General features: G+C 44.2%; 1 protein-coding gene across 1 annotated transcript in view; it reads left to right on the plus strand.

Annotated features, from left to right (window-relative positions):
• LOC143693243 (transcription factor 4-like) overlaps positions 1-18,221 on the plus strand; it is a 36,049-nt gene extending 17,828 nt beyond the window's left edge. Inside the window, exons 7-10 of the mRNA XM_077173247.1 lie at positions 3,432-3,561; positions 6,191-6,353; positions 14,839-15,068; positions 18,082-18,221. Coding sequence (XP_077029362.1) covers positions 3,432-3,561; positions 6,191-6,353; positions 14,839-15,068; positions 18,082-18,218 — 660 coding nt within the window. The 3' untranslated portion in view covers positions 18,219-18,221. The remainder of the gene's footprint in view (positions 1-3,431; positions 3,562-6,190; positions 6,354-14,838; positions 15,069-18,081) is intronic.
• The last annotated feature ends 3,028 nt before the right edge of the window (positions 18,222-21,249 follow it).

A 21,249-nucleotide genomic window follows, 5' to 3' on the forward strand; every position in this document is an offset into this window, starting at 1 on the left:
TGGGAAAAAATGGGAAAAACTGGAGAAAAATTGGGAAAAAATTGGAGAAAAATTGGGGGAAAATTGGGGAAAAATTAGGGGAAAAAAATGGGAAAAAATTGGTAAAAAAATTGAAAAAAAATTGAAAAAAAATCGAAAAAAAATCGAAAAAAAATCGAAAAAAAACCGAAAAAAATTGGGAAAAATTGGGAAAAAATTGGGAAAAATTGGGGGAACTTTGGAAAATTGGGATTTTGGGCTTTGGGATGTGGAATTTTGGGATATTTTGACCACAGGTGGGCGCTCACCGCGACGACGGCGTCGGCATCCGCAGCTCCTTGGTGGCCAACGCGGTGCCCGTGGGGGAAAAATGGGGAAAAATTGGGAAAAAATTGGGGAAAAAATTGGGAAAAAATTGGGGAAAAATTGGGAATAAAATGGGTAAAATATGGGGAAAAAAATGGAGAAAAATTGGGAAAAAATTGGGGGAAAATTGGGAATAATTAGGAGATAAAATGGAGAAAAATTGGGGGAAAATTGGGGAAAATATGGGGAAAAAATGGAGAAAAAATTGGAGAAAATGGTAAAAAATTGGGAAAAAAATAAAAAAAATTCGGAAAAAATTGGGAAAAATTGTAGAAAAATTAAGAAAAAAATGGGAAAAAAATGGGAAAAAATTGGGAAAAAATTGGTAAAAAATTGGGGAAAATTAGGGATAAAATGGAAAAAAATTGGGAGAAAATTCGAAAAAAATTGGGAAAAAATCGAAAAAAATTGGGAAAAATTTGGGAAAAAATTCGGGAAAATTGGGAAAAAATGGGAAAAAAATTGGGAAAAAAATGGGAAAATAGGGAGAAAATGGGGGAAAAATATGGGGAAAAAATGGAGAAAAAATTGGGGAAAATGGTGAAAAATTGGGAATAATTAGGGGAAAATTGGGAGAAAAATTTGGGAAAAATTGGAGAAAAATTGGAGAAAAATTTAGGAAAAAATGGGGAAAAAATGGGAAAAAATTGGGAAAAAATTCGAAAAAAAATCGAAAAAAATTCAAAAAAAATCGAAAAAAATTCGAAAAAAATCGCAAAAAAATTGGGAAAAAATGGGAAAAAAAGGGGAAACTTGGCAAAGTTAAAATTTTGGGATTTGGGATGTGGAATTTTGGTATTTTTTGCCTCAGGTGGGCGCTCACCGCGATGACGGCGTCGGCATCCGCAGCTCCTTGGTGGCCAACGCGGTGCCCGTGGGGGAAAAATGGGGAAAAATTGGAGAAAAATTGGGGAAAAATTGGGGAAAATTTGGGAAAAATTCAAGAAAAATTGGGAAAAAATTAGGAAAAAATTGGGAAAAAAAATCGAAAAAATTGGGAAAAAATTGGGGCTAAAATGGAGGAAAATTGGGAAAAATTTGAGAAAAATTGGGAAAAAATTGGGAGAAAATGGGGAAAAATATGAGGAAAAATGGAGAAAAATTGGGAAAAATTGGGGAAAAAATGGAGAAAAAATTGGGGAAAAAATTCGGAAAAAATTGGTAAAAATTGGGAAAAAATTCGGGAAAATTGGGAAAAAATGGGCGAAAATGGGAAAAAATTGGGGAAAAAATTGGGAAAAATTGGGGAAAAATTGGGGAAAAATGGGAATAAAATGGGGAAGAAATGGGGAAAAATTGGGGAAATTTGGGATAAAATTAGGAAAAAATTGGGGCTAAAATGGAGAAAAATTCGAGAAAAATTGGGAAAAAATTGGGAGAAAATGGGGAAAAATATGGGGGAAAATGGAGAAAAAATTGGGGAAAAATTGGAAAAAAATGGGAAAAAAATCGAAAAAAATTGGGAAAAATTTGGGAAAAAATACGGGAAAATTGGGGGAAAAATTGTGAGAAAATGGGAAAAAATTGGGGAAAAAATTGGGAAAAATTGGAGAAAAATTTAGGAAAAAATGGGGAAAAATTGGGAAAAAATGGGAAAAATTGGGAAAAATTTGGAATAATTAGGGGAAAATTGGGAGAAAAATTTGGGGAAAATTAGGGGAAAATTGGGGAAAAATTTGGGGGAAAAATTTGAAAAAAATTTAAAAAAAATTGCCAAAAAATCGAAAAAAAATCGAAAAAAATTCAAAAAAAATCGAAAAAAATTCAAAAAAAATTGAAAAAAAATCGAAAAAAATTGGGGAAAATTGGGAAAAAATTGGGAAAAAAAGGGGAAACTTGGAAACTTGGGATTTTGGGATTTGGGATGTGGAATTTTGGTATTTTTTGCCTCAGGTGGGCGCTCACCGCGACGACGGCGTCGGCATCCGCAGCTCCTTGGTGGCCAACGCGGTGCCCGTGGGGGAAAAATGGGGAAAAATGGGGAAAAATTGGGAAAAAATTGGGGCAAAAATGGCGAAAAATTCGAGAAAAATTGGGAAAAAATTGGGAGAAAATGGGGAAAAATGGAGAAAAATTCGGGAAAAAATGGGAAAAATTAGGAAAAAATTGAGGAAAATTGGGAAAAAATTTGGGATAAAATGGAGAAAAATTGGGGGAAAATTGGGAAAAAATTGGGAGAAAATGGGGAAAAATATGGGGGAAAATGGAGGAAAAATTGGGAAAAAATGGGGATAAAATGGAGAAAAAATGGAGAAAAAATTGGAGGAAAATTGCCAAAAAATTCGAAAAAAATTGGGAAAAAATCGAAAAAAATTGGGAAAAAAAATCGAAAAAAATTGGGAAAAATTTGGGAAAAAATTCGAAAAAATTGGGAAAAAATGGGAAAAAAATTGGGAAAAAAATGGGAAAATTGGGAGAAAATGGGGGAAAAATATGGGGAAAAAATGGAGAAAAAATTGGGGAAAATGGTAAAAAATTGGGAAAAATTGGGAATAATTAGGGGAAAATTGGGGGAAAATTGGGGAAAAATTTGGGAAAAAAATGGTAAAAAAATGGTAAAAAAATGGTAAAAAATTCAAAATAAATAAGAAAAATTCGAAAAAAAATCGAAAAAAAATCGAAAAAAAATCGGAAAAAATTGGGAAAAAATTGGGAAAAAATTGGGGAAACTTGGCCAAGTTAAGATTTTGGGCTTTGGGATGTGGAATTTTGGTATTTTTTGCCTCAGGTGGGCGCTCACCGCGACGACGGCGTCGGCATCCGCAGCTCCTTGGTGGCCAACGCGGTGCCCGTGGGGGAAAAATGGGGAAAAATTGGGGCTAAAATGGAGAAAAATTGGGAAAAATTGGGAATAAAATGGGTAAAATATGGGGAAAAAAATGGAGAAAAATTGGGAAAAAATTTGAAAAAAAATCGAAAAAAATTCAAAAAAAAATCGAAAAAAAATCAAAAAAAATCGAAAAAAAATCGAAAAAAAATCGAAAAAAATGGGAAAAAATTGGGGAAAAATGGGAAAAAAATGGGGAAAAAAATGGGAATAAAATGGGAAACATGGAAAATTGGAATTTTGGGATTTTTTGCCTCAGGTGGGCGCTCACCGCGACGACGGCGTCGGCATCCGCAGCTCCTTGGTGGCCAACGCGGTGCCCGTGGCGACGCTGCCGGTGCCATCGGCGACGTCACCGGAGATCAACCCCAGCCAGGAGCACTACAGGGGTAGGGAGGGGAAAAATGGGAATTATTGGGGAAAAATGGGGGGAAAATGGGGGGAAATTGGGGGGAAAATTGGGGAAAAATTTGGAGAAAATCAGGCAAAAAATGGGAAAAAAATTAGATTAAAATGGGGGAAATAATGGGGGGAAATTGGGAAAATTGGGGAAAAATCAGGGTAAAATTTGGATTAAAATGGGGAAAAAATGGGGGCAAAATGGGGAAAATTGGGGGAAAAATGGGGAAAAATTTGGGGAAAAATATGGGGGGAAATTGGGGAAAAATTGGGGAAATTTTGGGGGAAAATGGGGGGGAAATTGGGGGGAAATGGGGGAAATATGGAGAAAATTGGGGGGAAAATGAGGGAAAATTGGGAAAATTGGGGGAAAATTGGGGAAAAATTTGGGGGAAAATTGGGGGGAAATTGGGGGGAAATGGGGGAAAAATTTGGGGGAAAATTGGGGGGAAAATGGGGGAAAATTGGTGAAAAAATGGGGGAAATGGAAGAAAAATGGGGGAAAATTGGGGGGGAAATGGGGGGAAATTGGGGAAAATTTGGGGGGAAAATGGGGGGAAAATTGGGGGAAAATTGGGGAAAAAAATGGGGGGAAATTGGGGGGAAATGGGGGGAAAATGGAAGAAAATGGGATTAAGATGGGGAAAATAATAGGGGGAAAATTTGGAGAAAATTGGGGGAAATATGGGGGAAAAATTGGGGAAAAATTGGGGGAAAATTGGGGAAAAAATGGGGGAAAATTTGGATTAAAATGGGGGAAATATGGGGGAAAATTTGGATTAAAATGGGGGGAAAATTTGGAGAAAATTGGGGGAAATATGGGGGAAAAATGAGGGAAAATTGGGGAAAATAAAGGGGGAAAAATGGAAGAAAATGGGATTAAACTGGGGGAAATAATGGGGGAAAAGGGGAAAATTGGGGGGAAATTGGGGAAAAATCAGGGTAAAATTTGGATTAAAATGGGGAAAAAATGGGGAAAATTGGGGAAAAATTGGGGGAAATTGGGGAAAAAATGGGGGAAAAATGGGAAAAATTGGGGGAAAATTGGGGGAAAAATGGGGGAAAATTGGGGAAAAAATGGGGGAAAAAATGGGAAAAAAATTGGTGAAAAATTGGGGAAAACATTGGAAAAAATTGGGGAAAAAATAGGGGAAAATGGAGTGAAAATGGGAAAAAAATGGAGAAAAAAATTGGAAAAAAAAAGGAGGAAAATTGGGGGGAAAATTGGGGAAATTGGGGAAAATGGGGGAAAATGGGAAAAACCAGAGATCAACCCCAGCCAGGAGCACTACAGGGGTAGGGAGGGGAAAAAATGGGAATTATTGGGGAAAAATGGGGGGAAATTGGGGAAAAATTGGGGGGAAAATGGGGGAAAATTGGGGGAAAATTGGGGAAAATCAGGCAAAAAATGGGAAAAAATTTGGATTAAAATGGGGGAAAATTGGGGAAAAATGGGGGGAAATGGGGAAAAAATGGGGAAAAATTGGGGAAAAATGGGGGGAAAATTGGGGAAAAATTGGGGAAAAATTGGGGGAAATTGGGGAAAAAATTTGGAGAAAATCGGGCAAAAAATGGGAAAAAATTGGATTAAAATGGGGGAAATAATGGGGGGAAATTGGGGGAAAATTGGGGAAAAATCAGGGTAGAATTTGGATTAAAATGGGGAAAAAATGGGGGGAAAAATGGGGGAAAAATTGGGGAAAAATGGGGGAGTAAATGGGGGGGAAATTGGGGAAAAATGGGGGAAAATTGGGGAAAAATGGGGGAAATGGGGGAAAAAATTTGGAGAAAATTGGGCAAAAAATGGGAAAAAATTTGGATTAAAATGGGGGAAATAATTGGGGAAAATTGGGGGAAAATTGAGGAAAATTTGGAGAAAATTGGGGGAAATATGGGGAGAAATGAGGGAAAAATGGGGGAAAATTGGGGGAAAATTGGGGAAAAAATGGGGAAAATATGGGGGAAAATTTGGATGAAAATGGGGGGAAAATTCGGAGAAAATTGGGGGAAATATGGGGGGAAAATGGAGGAAAATTGGGGGAGGAAATGGGGGAAAATTGGGGGGAAATTTGGAAAAAATGGAGAAAAAATTGGGGAAAAATTGGGAAAAAAAGGGGAAAATTGGGGAAAAATTGGGAAAATTTGATAAAAAAATGGTAAAAAATTGAGAAAAAAGGAGAAAAAAATTGGAAAAACTTGTGAAAAAAATTGGTAAAAATGGGGGAAAAAGGGGGCAAAATTGGGGGAAAATTGGGAAAAAATTGGTAAAAAATGGAAAAAAATTGTGAAAAAATTGGAAAAAATTGCGAAAATTTTGGAAAAAATGGGGGAAAAATGAGGAAAATTTGGTACAAAATGGAAAAAAAAAGGAAAAAAATTGAGAAAAAATTGGTAAAAAATGGGAAAAAAGGAAAAAATTTGAGAAAAAATTGGTTAAAAATTGTGAAAAAAGGAGAAAAAAATGGAAAAAAATTAAGAAAAAATTTGAAAAAAATGGGAAAAAATTGCAAAAAAAATCGGAAAAAAAACGGAAAAAAATCGGAAAAAATTGGAAAAATTGGGGAAAATTTGGACCACGTTCCCAAATAATTTTTTTCCCAAAATTTGGGATTTTTTTAGGAATTCCTGGAGGCCTCCAGGGCCACAGCGCGTCCTCGGGCAGCTCCGAGATCAAATCGGACGACGAGGCCGACGAGAACCTGCAGGAGCCCAAGGGCGCCGAGGAGAAGAAGCTGGAAGAGGAGAAGAAGGAGATCAAATCCATTACTAGGTCAAGATCTAGGTAACGGGAAAGGGGGGGAAAAAATAGGGGAAAATTTGGGGATTTGGGCAAAAAAAAAATGGTGAAAATCGGTGGAGAAATGGGGGAAATATGGGGGAAATATGGGGAAAAAATTTGGAGAAAATCGGGGGAAAAATGGGGGAAAATTGGGATTAAAATGGGGGGAAAATGGGAGAAAAATGGGATTAAAATGGGGGAAATATGGGGAAAATAATGGGGAAAAATTTGGATTAAAATGGGGGAAAATTGGGGAAAATTGGGGCCTGAAAAAGGAAGAAAATGGCGGCGGCTTTGGGACCTTGGTCCAACCATGGTGGAGACCTCAAGGTCCAAGCGGTTTTGTCTCCACCATCTTGGTCCAAAAGTGGCCGAGACCCCAAATTTGAAGCCTTTTTGTGACCTTGGTCCAACCATGGTGACCCCAAGTTCCAAGGGGTTTTTGTCTTCTCCTCCATCTTGGTCCATCCATGGTGACCCCAAGTTCAAAGTGGTTTTGTCTTCTCCACCATCTTGGTCCAAACTTGGTGGAGACCCCAAACTCAAAGGTTTTGGGACCTTGGTCCAAACGTGGCCGAGACCCCAAATTCCAAGCGGTTTTGGGAGCTTGGTCCAAACGTGGTGACCTCGACTTCCAAGGGCTTTTTGTCTTCTCCACCACCTTGGTCCATCCATGGTGACCCCGAGCTCCAAGGGGTTTTGTCTTCTCCACCATCTTGGTCCAAACTTGGTGGAGACCCCAAACTCAAAGGTTTTGGGACCTTGGTCCAAACATGGTGGAGACCCCAAATTTGAAGCCTTTTTGGGACCTTGGTCCAACCATGGTGACCCCAAATTCCAAGGGGTTTTTGTCTTCTCCACCATCTTGGTCCAACCATGGTGACCCCAAGTTCAAAGTGGTTTTGTCTTCTCCACCATCTTGGTCCAAACATGGCCGAGACCCCAAATTCGAAGCGGTTTTGTCTTCACCACCTTGGTCCAAATGTGGCCGAGACCCCAAATTCCAAGCGGTTTTGGGAGCTTGGTCCAACCATGGTGACCCCAAATTCCAAGGGGTTTTTGTCTTCTCCACCATCTTGGTCCATCCATGGTGACCCCAAATTCCAAGGGGTTTTGTCTTCTCCACCATCTTGGTCCAAACCTGGCCAAGACCCCAAATTCCAAGCGGTTTTGTCTTCACCATCTTGGTCCAAATGTGGCCGAGACCCCAAATTCGAAGCCTTTTTGTGACCTTGGTCCAACCATGGTGACCCCAAATTCCAAGGGGGTTTTGTCTTCTCCACCATCTTGGTCCAACCATGGTGACCCCAAGTTTGAAGAGGTTTTGTCTTCTCCACCATCTTGGTCCAAACATGGTAGAGACCCCAAATTCCAAGCGGTTTTGTCTTCACCACCTTGGTCCAAACATGGTGGAGACTCCAAATTTGAAGCCTTTTTGTGACCTTGGTCCAAATGTGATGACCCCAAATTCCAAGGGTTTTTGTCTTCTCCACCACCTTGGTCCAACCATGGTGACCTCGAGCTCCAAGGGGTTTTGTCTTCTCCACCACCTTGGTCCAAACGTGGTGGAGACCCCAAATTCCAAGCAGTTTTGTCTTCACCATCTTGGTCCAAACATGGTGGAGACCCCAAATTTGAAGCCTTTTTGTGACCTTGGTCCAAATGTGATGACCCCAAATTCCAAGGGGTTTTTGTCTTCTCCACCATCTTGGTCCAACCATGGAGACCCCAAATTCCAAGGGGTTTTGTCTTCTCCACCATCTTGGTCCAAACATGGTGGAGACCCCAAATTCCAAGCGGTTTTGTCTTCACCATCTTGGTCCAAACGTGGCCGAGACCCCAAATTCGGAGCCGTTTTGTGACCTTGGTCCAACTCTGGTGACCCCAAATTCCAAGGGGTTTTTGTCTTCTCCACCATCTTGATCCATCCATGGAGACCCCGAGCTCCAAGGGGTTTTATCTTCTCCACCATCTTGGTCCAAACATGGCCGAGACCCCAAATTCCAAGCGGTTTTGTCTTCACCATCTTGGTCCAAACGTGGCCGAGACCCCAAATTCCAAGCGGTTTTGTCTTCACCATCTTGGTCCATCCATGGTGGAGACCCCAAATTCCAAGCGGTTTTGGGACCTTGGTCCAACCCTGGTGACCCCAAATTCCAAGGGGTTTTTGTCTTCTCCACCATCTTGGTCCAACCATGGTGACCCCGAGGTCCAAGGGGTTTTGTCTTCTCCACCATCTTGGTCCGAACATGGTGGAGACCCCAAACTCAAAGGTTTTGGGACCTTGGTCCAAAAATGGTGGAGACCCCAAACTCAAAGGTTTTGGAAGCTTGGTCCATCCATGGTGGAGACCCCAAATTCCAAGCGGTTTTGGGAGCTTGGTCCAAACGTGGTGACCTCGACTTCCAAGGGGTTTTGTCTTCTCCACCATCTTGGTCCATCCATGGTGACCCCGAGTTTGAAGCGGTTTTGTCTTCTCCATGAACTTGGTCCAAAAGTGGCTGAGACCCCAACTTCAAAGCGGTTTTGTCTCCACCACCTTGGTCCAAACATGGTGGAGACCCCAAATTCCAAGCGGTTTTGGGAGCTTGGTCCAACCCTGGTGACCCCAAATTCCAAGCGGTTTTTGTCTTCTCCACCACCTTGGTCCATCCATGGTGACCCCGAGCTCCAAGCGCTTTTGTCTTCTCCACCATCTTGGTCCAAACATGGTGGAGACCCCAAACTCAAAGGTTTTGGGACCTTGGTCCAAACGTGGTGGAGACCCCAAATTCCAAGCGGTTTTGTGACCTTGGTCCAACCCTGGTGACCCCAAATTCCAAGGGGTTTTGTCTTCTCCACCATCTTGGTCCATCCATGGTGACCCTGAGCTCCAAGCGCTTTTGTCTTCTCCACCACCTTGGTCCAAACATGGCCGAGACCCCAAACTCAAAGGTTTTGGGACCTTGGTCCAAACGTGGCCGAGACCCCAAATTCGGAGCCTTTTTGTGACCTTGGTCCAACTCTGGTGACCCCAAATTCCAAAGGGTTTTTGTCTTCTCCTCCATCTTGGTCCATCCATGGTGACCCCGAGCTCCAAGGGGTTTTGTCTTCTCCACCATCTTGGTCCAAACATGGTGGAGACCCCAAATTCCAAGCGGTTTTGTCTTCACCATCTTGGTCCAAAAGTGGCCGAGACCCCAAATTCGAAGCCTTTTTGTGACCTTGGTCCAACTGTGGTGACCTCGACTTCCAAGGGGTTTTTGTCTTCTCCACCATCTTGGTCCAACGATGGAGACCCCAAGTTTGAAGAGGTTTTGTCTTCTCCACCATCTTGGTCCAAACATGGCCGAGACCCCAACTTCAAAGCAGTTTTGTCTCCACCATCTTGGTCCAAAAGTGGCTGAGACCCCAAATTCGAAGCCTTTTTGGGACCTTGGTCCAACTCTGGTGACCCCGAGCTCCAAGGGGTTTTGTCTTCTCCACCATCTTGGTCCATCCATGGTGACCCCGAGCTCCAAGCGCTTTTGTCTTCTCCACCATCTTGGTCCAAATATGGCCAAGACCCCAAATTCCAAGCGGTTTTGTCTTCACCATCTTGGTCCAAACGTGGCTGAGACCCCAAATTCGGAGCCTTTTTGTGACCTTGGTCCATCCCTGGTGACCTCAACTTCCAAGGGGTTTTTGTCTTCTCCACCATCTTGGTCCATCCATGGTGACCCCGAGCTCCAAGCGCTTTTGTCTTCTCCATGACCTTGGTCCAAACATGGCCGAGACCCCAAACTCAAAGGTTTTGGGAGCTTGGTCCAAACATGGTGGAGACCCCAAATTCGAAGCCTTTTTGTGACCTTGGTCCAACTGTGGTGACCTCGACTTCCAAGGGGTTTTTGTCTTCTCCACCACCTTGGTCCAACCATGGTGACCCCGAGCTCCAAGAGGTTTTGGGACCTTGGTCCAAACATGGCCAAAACCCCAAACTCAAAGGTTTTGGGAGTTGGTCCAAACGTGGTGGAGACCCCAAATTCCAAGCGGTTTTGGGAGCTTGGTCCAAATGTGGTGACCTCGACTTCTAAGGGGTTTTTGTCTTCTCCACCACCTTGGTCCAACCATGGAGACCCCAAGTTTGAAGAGGTTTTGTCTTCTCCACCATCTTGGTCCAAACATGGCCAAGACCCCAAATTTGAAGCCTTTTTGTGACCTTGGTCCAAACATGGTGGAGACCCCAAATTCGAAGCCTTTTTGTCACCTTGGTCCAACCATGGTGACCCCAAATTCAAAGTGGTTTTTGTCTTCTCCACCATCTTGGTCCAACCATGGTGACCCCGACTTCCAAGGGGTTTTGTCTTCTCCACCATCTTGGTCCAAACTTGGTGGAGACCCCAAACTCAAAGGTTTTGGGAGCTTGGTCCAACCATGGTGGTCTCGAGCTCCAAGTGGTTTTGTCTTCTCCATGACCTTGGTCCAAACGTGGTCAAGACCCCAAATTCCAAGGGGTTTTTGTCTTCTCCACCATCTTGGTCCATCCATGGTGACCCCGAGTTTGAAGAGGTTTTGTCTTCTCCACCATCTTGGTCCAAACGTGGCCAAGACCCCAAACTCAAAGGTTTTGGGAGCTTGGTCCAAACGTGGCCGAGACCCCAAATTCCAAGCGGTTTTGGGAGCTTGGTCCAAAAGTGGTGACCCCAAATTCCAAGGGGTTTTTGTCTTCTCCACCATCTTGGTCCAACCATGGTGACCCCAAGCTCCAAGCGGTTTTGTCTTCTCCATGACCTTGGTCCAAACTTGGTGGAGACCCCAAATTCCAAGCGGTTTTGTCTTCACCACCTTGGTCCAAACATGGTGGAGACCCCAAATTCCAAGGGGTTTTGGGAGCTTGGTCCAACCATGGTGACCCCAAATTCCAAGGGGTTTTTGTCTTCTCCACCATCTTGGTCCATCCATGGTGACCCCAAATTCCAAGCAGTTTTATCTTCTCCACCATCTTGGTCCAAACATGGTGGAGACCCCAAACTCAAAGGTTTTGGGACCTTGGTCCAAACGTGGCCGAGACCCCAAATTCCAAGCGGTTTTGGGAGCTTGGTCCAACTCTGGTGACCCCAAATTCCAAGGGGGTTTTGTCTTCTCCACCATCTTGGTCCATCCATGGTGACCCCAAATTCCAAGCAGTTTTGTCTTCTCCACCATCTTGGTCCAAACTTGGTGGAGACCCCAAATTCCAAGCGGTTTTGTCTCCACCATCTTGGTCCAAAAGTGGTCGAGACCCCAAATTCAAAGCCTTTTTGTGACCTTGGTCCAACCGTGGTGACCTCAAATTCCAAGGGGTTTTTGTCTTCTCCACCATCTTGGTCCAACCATGGTGACCCCGAGCTCCAAGGGGTTTTGTCTTCTCCACCATCTTGGTCCAAACCTGGCCAAGACCCCAAATTCGAAGTGGTTTTGTCTTCACCATCTTGGTCCAAAAGTGGCCGAGACCCCAAATTCGAAGCCTTTTTGGGACCTTGGTCCAACCCTGGTGACCCCAAATTCCAAGGGGTTTTTGTCTTCTCTACCATCTTGGTCCATCCATGGTGACCTCGAGCTCCAAGGGGTTTTGTCTTCTCCACCATCTTGGTCCAAACTTGGTGGAGACCCCAAATTCCAAGCGGTTTTGTCTTCACCATCTTGGTCCAAACATGGTGGAGACCCCAAATTCCAACCGGTTTTGGGAGCTTGGTCCAACCATGGTGACCCCAAATTCCAAAGGGTTTTTGTCTTCTCCACCATCTTGGTCCAACCATGGTGACCCCAAGTTCAAAGCGGTTTTGTCTTCTCCATGACCTTGGTCCAAACATCGTGGAGACCCCAACCTCAAAGGTTTTGGGAGCTTGGTCCAAACATGGTGGAGACCCCAAATTCCAAGTGGTTTTGGGAGCTTGGTCCAAAAGTGGTGACCCCAAATTCCAAGGGGTTTTGTCTTCTCCACCACCTTGGTCCATCCATGGTGACCCCAAGTTTGAAGAGGTTTTGTCTTCTCCACCATCTTGGTCCAAACCTGGCCAAGACCCCAAATTCCAAGCGGTTTTGTCTCCACCATCTTGGTCCATCCATGGTGGAGACCCCAAATTCGGAGCCTTTTTGTGACCTTGGTCCAACCATGGTGACCCCAAATTCCAAGGGGTTTTTGTCTTCTCCACCATCTTGGTCCAACCATGGTGACCCCGAGCTCCAAGGGGTTTTGTCTTCTCCACCATCTTGGTCCAAATATGGCCAAGACCCCAAATTCGAAGCGGTTTTGTCTCCACCATCTTGGTCCAAACGTGGCTGAGACCCCAAATTCGAAGCATTTTGGGAGCTTGGTCCAACTCTGGTGACCCCAAATTCCAAGGGGTTTTTGTCTTCTCCACCACCTTGGTCCATCCATGGTGACCCCAAATTCCAAGCAGTTTTATCTTCTCCATGACCTTGGTCCAAACATGGTGGAGACCCCAAACTGAAAGGTTTTGGGAGCTTGGTCCAGACATGGTGGAGACCCCAAATTCGAAGCCTTTTTGTGACCTTGGTCCAACCATGGTGACCCCAAGTTCCAAGGGGTTTTTGTCTTCTCCACCACCTTGGTCCATCCATGGTGACCTCGAGCTCCAAGCGGTTTTGTCTTCTCCATGAACTTGGTCCAAACATGGCCAAGATCCCAAATTCGAAGCGGTTTTGTCTCCACCATCTTGGTCCAAAAGTGGCCGAGACCCCAAATTCGGAGCCGTTTTGTGACCTTGGTCCAACCGTGGTGACCCCAAATTCCAAGGGGGTTTTGTCTTCTCCACCATCTTGGTCCAACCATGGTGACCCCGAGTTCAAAGGGGCTTTGTCTTCTCCACCATCTTGGTCCAAACTTGGTGGAGACCCCAAATTCCAAGCGGTTTTGTCTTCACCATCTTGGTCCAAACATGGTGGAGACCCCAAATTCGAAGCCTTTTTGGGACCTTGGTCCAACCATGGTGACCCCAAATTCCAAGGGGTTTTGTCTTCTCCACCACCTTGGTCCATCCATGGTGACCCCAAGCTCCAAGGGGTTTTGTCTTCTCCACCATCTTGGTCCAAACTTGGTGGAGACCCCAAATTCCAAGCGGTTTTGTCTTCACCATCTTGGTCCAAAAGTGGCCGAGACCCCAAATTCGGAGCCTTTTTGTGACCTTGGTCCAACCCTGGTGACCCAAATTCCAAGGGGTTTTTGTCTTCTCCACCATCTTGGTCCAACCATGGTGACCCCGAGGTCCAAGCAGTTTTGTCTTCTTCACCATCTTGGTCCAAAAGTGGCCGAGACCCCAAACTCAAAGGTTTTGGGATCTTGGTCCAACCCTGGTGACCCCAAATTCCAAGAGGTTTTGGGACCTTGGTCCAACCATGGTGACCCCGAATTCCAGGAGGTTTTTGTCTTCTCCACCATCTTGGTCCATCCATGGTGACCTCGAACTCCAAGGGGTTTTGTCTTCTCCATGACCTTGGTCCAAAAGTGGCCGAGACCCCAAATTCAAAGCAGTTTTGTCTTCACCATCTTGGTCCAAACATGGTGGAGACCCCAGATTCGGAGCCTTTTTGTGACCTTGGTCCAACCATGGTGACCCCGAGCTCCAAGGGGTTTTGTCTTCTCCACAATCTTGGTCCAACCATGGTGACCCCAAGTTCAAAGCGGTTTTGTCTTCTCCACCATCTTGGTCCAAACTTGGTGGAGACCCCAAATTCCAAGCGGTTTTGTCTCCACCATCTTGGTCCAAAAGTGGCCGAGACCCCAAATTCCAAGCCTTTTTGTGACCTTGGTCCAACCATGGTGACCCCAAATTCCAAGGGGTTTTTGTCTTCTCCACCATCTTGGTCCAACCATGGTGACCCCGAGCTCCAAGCGGTTTTGTCTTCTCCACCATCTTGGTCCAAACTTGGTGGAGACCCCAAGCGGTTTTGTGACTTTGGTCCAACCATGGTGACCCTGAGGTCCAAGGGGTTTTGTCTTCTCCATGACCTTGGTCCAAACGTGGTCAAGACCCCAAATTCCAAGGGGTTTTTGTCTTCTCCTCCATCTTGGTCCATCCATGGTGACCCCGAGCTCCAAGGGGTTTTGGAGCTTGGTCCAAACGTGGCCAAGACCCCAAACTCAAAGGTTTTGGGACCTTGGTCCAAACGTGGCCGAGACCCCAAATTCGAAGCCTTTTTGGGACCTTGGTCCAACTCTGGTGACCCCAAATTCCAAAGGGTTTTTGTCTTCTCCTCCATCTTGGTCCATCCATGGTGACCCCAAGTTCAAAGTGGCTTTGTCTTCTCCACCATCTTGGTCCAAACTTGGTGAAGACCCCAAATTCCAAGTGGGTTTGGGACCTTGGTCCAAATGTTGTGAAGACCCCGAGCTCCAAGAGGCTTTAGAACCTCGATCCAAACATGGCCGAGCCCCAAAATTCCAAGGTTTTTTTTGTCTTCTCCACCACTTTGGTCCATCCCTGGTGCCATCCCCGAGTTCGAAGGTGTCCTGGTCTTCTCCTCGCAGCAATAACGACGACGAGGACCTGACCCCGGAGCAAAAAGCCGAGAGGGAGAAAGAACGGCGCATGGCCAACAACGCCCGGGAACGGCTGCGCGTGAGGGACATCAACGAGGCCTTCAAAGAATTGGGCAGGATGGTGCAACTGCACCTGAAAAGCGACAAACCCCAAACGAAGCTGCTGATTCTCCACCAGGCCGTGGCCGTCATCCTCAGCTTGGAGCAGCAGGTCCGAGGTTGGTCATGGAAACGGAGGGGGAAGTTCTGGAATGGTCTGGGTGGTGAAGGGGTGGAGGGGTTGGGTGGTTCCTCATGGTAGAACTTCATGCAAGGACTCCATAAAGTCCTTCAGGAAGGTTCTACCAAGTTGTCCATGGAAGTTCTCCATGGTTTTTCTGGGGTTTTCCATGGAATTTTTGGGTTTTTTTCCATGGATCTTCTCCATGAAGTTCTCCATGGTTCTTCTCGGGTTCTCCATGGGATATTTGGGATCTCCTCCATGGAACTTCTCCCATGTTCTCCATGGGATTTTTGGGGTTTTCTCCATGGGATTTTTGGGGTTTTCTCCATGGGATTTTTGGGGTTTTCTCCATGGGATTCTTGATGTTCTCCATGAAGTTCTCCATGGATTTTTGGGATCTGCTCCATGGAACTTCTCCCATGTTCTCCATTGGATTTTTGGGGTTTTCTCCATGGGATTTTTGGGGTTTTCTCCATGGGATTCTTGGTGTTCACCATTAAGTTCTCCATGGGATTTTTGGGATCTTCTCCATGGATGTTCTTCATGAAGTTCTCCATGGATTTTCTGGGGTTCTCCATGGGATTTTTGGGGTTTTCTCCATGGGATTTTTGGGATCTTCTCCACGGATTTTTCGGGATCTTCTCCATGGGATTTTTGGGGTTTTCCATTGGATTTTTTGGGATCTTCTCCATGGAACTTTTGGGATCTTCTCCATGAAGTTCTCCATGGATTTGCTGGGGTTCTCCATGGGATTTTTGGGATCTTCTCCATGGAACTTCTCCCATGTTCTCCATGGAACTTTTCGGTTTTCCATGGGATTTTTGGGGTTTTTTCCATCAAATTTTTGGGGTTTTCTCCATGGGATTTTTGGGATGGTCTTGGGATGTTCTCCATGGGACTTTTGGGATCTCCATGGGATTTTTGGGGTTTTCTCCATGGGATATTTGGGATCTTCTCCATGAAGTTCTTCATGGGATTATTGGGATCTTCTCCATGAAGTTCTCCATGGTTTTTCTGGGGTTTTCCACGGGATTTTCTGGGGTTTTCCATGGGATTTTTGGGATCTTCTCCATGGGATTTTTGGGCTGTTCTTGGGATGTTCTCCATGGGATTTTTGGGATCTTCTCCATGAAGTTCTCCATGAATTTTTGGGGTTTTCTCCATGGAATTTTTGGGATCTTCTCCATGAAGTTCTCCATGGTTTTTCTGGGGTTCTCCATGGGATTTTTGGGATCGTCTCCATTGAATTCTTGATGTTCTCCATGAAGTTCTCCATGGATTTTTGGGATCTTCTCCATGGCATTTTTGGGGTTGTCTCCATGGGATTTTTGGGATCTTCTCCATAGGATTTTTGGGATCTTCTCCATGGGATTTTTGGGATCTTCTCCATGGGATTTTTGGGATCGTCTCCATTGAATTCTTGATGTTCTCCATGAAGTTCTCCATGGGATTTTTGGGATGTTCTTGAGATGTTCTCCATGGGATTTTTAGGATCATCTCCATGGGATTTTTGGGATCTTCTCCATGAAGTTCTCCATGGAATTTTTGGGATCTTCTCCATGGAATTTTTGGGGTTTTCTCCATGGGATTTTTGGGGTTTTCTCCACGGGATTTTTGGGATCTTCTCCATGAATTTTTGGGATGTTCTCCATGGGATTTTTGGGATGTTCTTGGGATCTTCTCCATGAATTTTCTGGGGTTTTCCACGGGATTTTCTGGGGTTTTCCACGGAATTTTCGCGATTTCCATGGGATTTTCGCGATCTCCATGGACTTTTCTGGATCTCCATGGAATTTCTGGGGTTTTCCATGGAATTTTCGCGATCTCCATGGAATTTTTGGGGTTTTCCATGGGATTTTTAGATCTTCTCCATGAAGTTCTCCATGGTTTTTCTGGGGTTTTCCATGGAATTTTGGGGTTTTCTCAATGGGATTTTTGGGATCTTCTCCATGGGATTTTTGGGATGTTCTTGGGATGTTCTCCATGGGATTTTTGGGATCTCCATGGGATTTTTGGGATCTTCTCCATGGATTTTTGGGGTTTTTTCCATGGGATTTTTGGGATCTTCTCCATGGAACTTCTCCATGTTCTCCATGGATTTTTGGGGTTTTTTCCATGGAACTTCTCCCATGTTCTCTATGGATTTTTGGGGTTTTTTTCATGGGATTTTTGGGGTTTTCTCCATGGGATTTTTGGGATGTTCTCCATGGGATTTTTGGGGTTTTCTCCATGGAGTTTTTGGGATCTTCTCCATGGGATTTTTGGGATCTTCTCCATGGGATTTTTGGGGTTTTCTCCATGGGATTTTTGGGGTTTTCTCCATGAAGTTCTCCATGAATTTTCTGGGGTTCTCCATGGATTTTCTGGGGTTTTCCACGGGATTTTCTGGGGTTTTCCATGGAATTTTCGCCATCTCCACGGAATTTTTGGGTTTTCCATGGAACTTTTGGGTTTTCCATGGGATTTTTGGGGTTTTCTCCATGGGATTTTTGGGATGTTCTTGAGATTTTCTCCATGGGATTTTTGGGATCTTCTCAGGATGTTCTCCATGGAATTTCTGGGATCTTCTCCATGGATTTTTGGGATTTTCTCCATGGATTTTTGGGGTTTTTTCCATGGGATTTTTGGGATCTTCTCCGTGGGATTTTTGGGATTTTTTCCTTGGGATTTTTGGATATTCTTGGGATGTTCTCCATAGGATTTTTGGGATGTTCTCCATGAAGTTCTCCATGAATTTTCTGGGGTTCTCCATGGTTTTTCCGGGGTTTTCCACGAATTTTTGGGTTTTCAATGGGATTTTTGCAATCTCCATGGATTTTCTGGGGTTTTCCACGGGATTTTTGGGGTTTTTTCTATGGGATTTTTGGGTTTTCCACGGGATTTTCTGGGGTTTTCCATGGAATTTTCGCGATCTCCACGGAATTTTGGGGTTTTCCATGGAATTTTTGGGTTTTCCATGGATTTTCCGGGATCTCCTCCATGGAGCCGCTGTCCGTGTGTCCCCGCAGAGCGGAACCTGAACCCCAAGGCCGCGTGCCTGAAGCGGCGCGAGGAGGAGAAGGTGACGGCGGAGCCGCCCCCGCTGGCCCTGCCCGGGGCCCACCCGGCAATGGGAGAGGGAGCCAATCACATGGGGCAGATGTGAGAGGTGGGGAAAAATGGGGAAAATTGGGGAAAAAATTGGGAAAAATTGGGGAGAAATTGGGGAAATAATGGGGGAAAAATGGGGGAAAATTGGGGAAATACTGGGGGAAAAATGGGGGGAAAATTGGGGGAAATTGGGGAAAATTGGGGAAATAATGGGGGAAAATTGGGGGAAAATTGGGGAAAATTGGAGGAAAAATGGGGGGATATTGGGGGAAAAATTGGGGAAAAATGGGGGAAAAATTGGGGGGAAAATGGGGGAAAATGGGGAAAAATTGGGGGAAAATTGGGGAAAAATTGGGGAAAATTGGGGGAAAAATAGAATAAAATGGGGGAAAATTGGGGGAAATTGGGGGGAAAAATGGGGGAAAAAAGGGGAAATAATGGGGGAAAAATGGGGGGGAAAATGGGGAAATAATGGGGAAAATGGGGGGGAAATTGGGGGGAAAATGGGGGAAAAATGGGGGAAAAATTGGGGGAAAATTGGGGGAATAATGGGGAAAATGGGGGGAAATGGGGGGAAATTGGGGGGAAAATGGGGGAAAATTGGGGGGAAATGGGGGAAAATTGGGGAAAAAATAGAATAAAATGATGGAAAATGGAGGGAAATTGGGGAAAATTGGGGAAAAATTGGGGAGAAAATTGGGGGAAAATTGAATAAAAATGGGAAAAATGGGGAAAAAATGGGGAAATAACGGGGGGAAAATGGGGGAAATAATGGGCGGAAAATTGGGGGGAAATTGGGGGGAAAATGGGGGAAATTGGGGGAAAAAAATTGGGGGAAATTGGGGAAATAATGGGGAAAAATGGGGAAAAAATTGAAAAAAAAGGAAAAAATTGAATAAAAATTGGGGAAAAATTGGGGGAAAATGGGGGAAAAATTTGGGGGGAAAATGGGGGGAAAAATGGGGGGAAAATTGGGAAAAAATTGAATAAAATGGGGAAAATTGGGGGGAAAATTGGGGAAAATTGGGGGCAAATGGGGGAAATAATGGGGGAAAATGGAGGAAAAATGGGGGAAAAAAATAGAATAAAATGGGGGAAAATGCGGAAAAATTGAATAAAAATGGGAAAAATGGGAGAAAAATGGGGGGAAATGGGGGGATAATGGGGGAAAATTGGGAGGAAATTGGGGGAAAAATGGGGGGGAAAATTGGGGGGAAATTGGGGGAAAATTGGGGGAAATTGCGGGGAAAATGGGGAAAAAATTGGGGGGAAATTGGGGGGAGAATGGGGAGGAAAATGGGAAAAAATGGGGGGAAATTGGTGGAAAAAAATTGAATAAAAATGGGAAAAATGGGGAAAAATTGGGGAGAAAATGGGGGGAAAATAGAATAAAATGGGGGAAAATTGGGGGAAAATTGGGAAAAAATTGAATAAAAATGGGAAAAATGGGGGGAATATGGGGGAAAAATGGGGGGAAAATGGGGGAAAAATGGGGGGAAATTGGGGGAAAATTGGGGGAAATTGGGGGGAAATTGGGGAAAATGGGGAAATAATGGGGGAAATAATGGGGAAAAATTGGGGGAAAATTGGGGAAAAATGGGGGAAATTGGGGGAAAAATGGGGGGAAAAATGGGGGGAAAATTGGGGGAATATTGGGGGAAACAATGGGGGAAAAATGGGGGGAAATGGGGAAAAATTTGGAATACAATGGGAAATAAATTGGGGAAAATTGGGAGGAAATTGGGGGAAATTGGGAAAAATTGGGGAAAAAATTGGGGGAAATTGGGGGAAATTGGGGGAAAAATTGGGGGAAAATGGGAAAAATGGGGGAAAATTGGGGGGGAAATTGGGGAGAAAATTGGGGGAAAATTAGGGAAAAAATGGGGGGAAAATTGGGGGAATATTGGGGAAAAATTGGGGAAAAAATTGGGGGAAATGGGAAAAATGGGAAAAATTTGGGGGAAATTGGGGGAAAGTTTGGGGGAAAAGTGGGAAAAATGGGGGAAGATTGGGGGAAAATGGGGGAAATTGGGGGAAATTGGGGAAAATTGGGGAAAATTGGGAAAAAATTGAATAAAAAGGGGAAAAATGGGGAAAAATTGGGGGAAATTGGGGAAAAATTGGAAAAAATTAGGGAAAAATTGGGAAGAATTGGGGGGAAATGAGGGAAAAATGGGGAAAAATTGGGGGGAAATGGGGGAAAAATTGGGGGGAAAATGGAGGGAAAAATGGGGGGAAATTGGGGGGAAATGGGGAGAAAATTGGGGAAAAATTGGGAATAAAATGGGAGGAAAATTGGGAGGAAAATGGGGGAAAAATTAGGAAAAAATTGGGAAAAATTGGGGGAAAATTTGAGGAAAAATTGGGAAAAATTTGAAATAAATTGGGAAAAAATTTGGAATAAAACAGGGGAAAAAAAGGGCCAAAAAATCCGTTTCAAACCCTTTAAAAACCCTTAAAAAATGGGATTTTTTCCCTAAAAAATGCAAATTTTGAGGAAATTTTGGGGTTTTTTTGTTGGTTTTTTTTTATTTTGCAGCTGTGGCCAAACCCCTCCCGTTGCCCTGGGCCGGCGGCGAGAAAAAAAGGAAAAATTTTGGTGAAAATTTCGACAAGTCTGAGTCATTCCATGGGCGCAGACGCCTGAAAAACCCCGAAAAAATTCCCTGAAAATTCCTTAAAATGCCCCCCAAAATTCCCGAAAAAAATTCCCAAAAATTCCATAGAAAACGGTGGAAAATTTGGGAATTTTCCAGCCAGGGATGGCCTGGTTCAAGTCGCTTCCACACTGTGGATTTTGTGCCTAAAAATGTTGAATTTTGGTTTTTTTTTGGTTTTTTTTTTGGAGAAATAAAGTGAAAAATGGGTAAAAAAGAAGGGGGGAAATGAGAATTTGTAGGGGGGGATGGGGGGAAAATGGGGGGGGAAATGGGGGGAAAAAATGGGGGGAAAATGGGGAAAAATGAAAAAAAAAAGGGAAAAAATGAGGGGAAAAATGAGGAAAAAATGGGGGGAAAAATGGGAAAAATTGAGAAAAAAACGGGGAAAAATGAGGGATAAAATGAGAAAAAAATGGGGGAAAAATG

This window comes from Agelaius phoeniceus, unplaced genomic scaffold (genome assembly GCF_051311805.1).
Source record: "Agelaius phoeniceus isolate bAgePho1 unplaced genomic scaffold, bAgePho1.hap1 Scaffold_462, whole genome shotgun sequence".
In the NCBI taxonomy this organism is placed as follows: Eukaryota; Metazoa; Chordata; class Aves; order Passeriformes; family Icteridae; genus Agelaius; species Agelaius phoeniceus.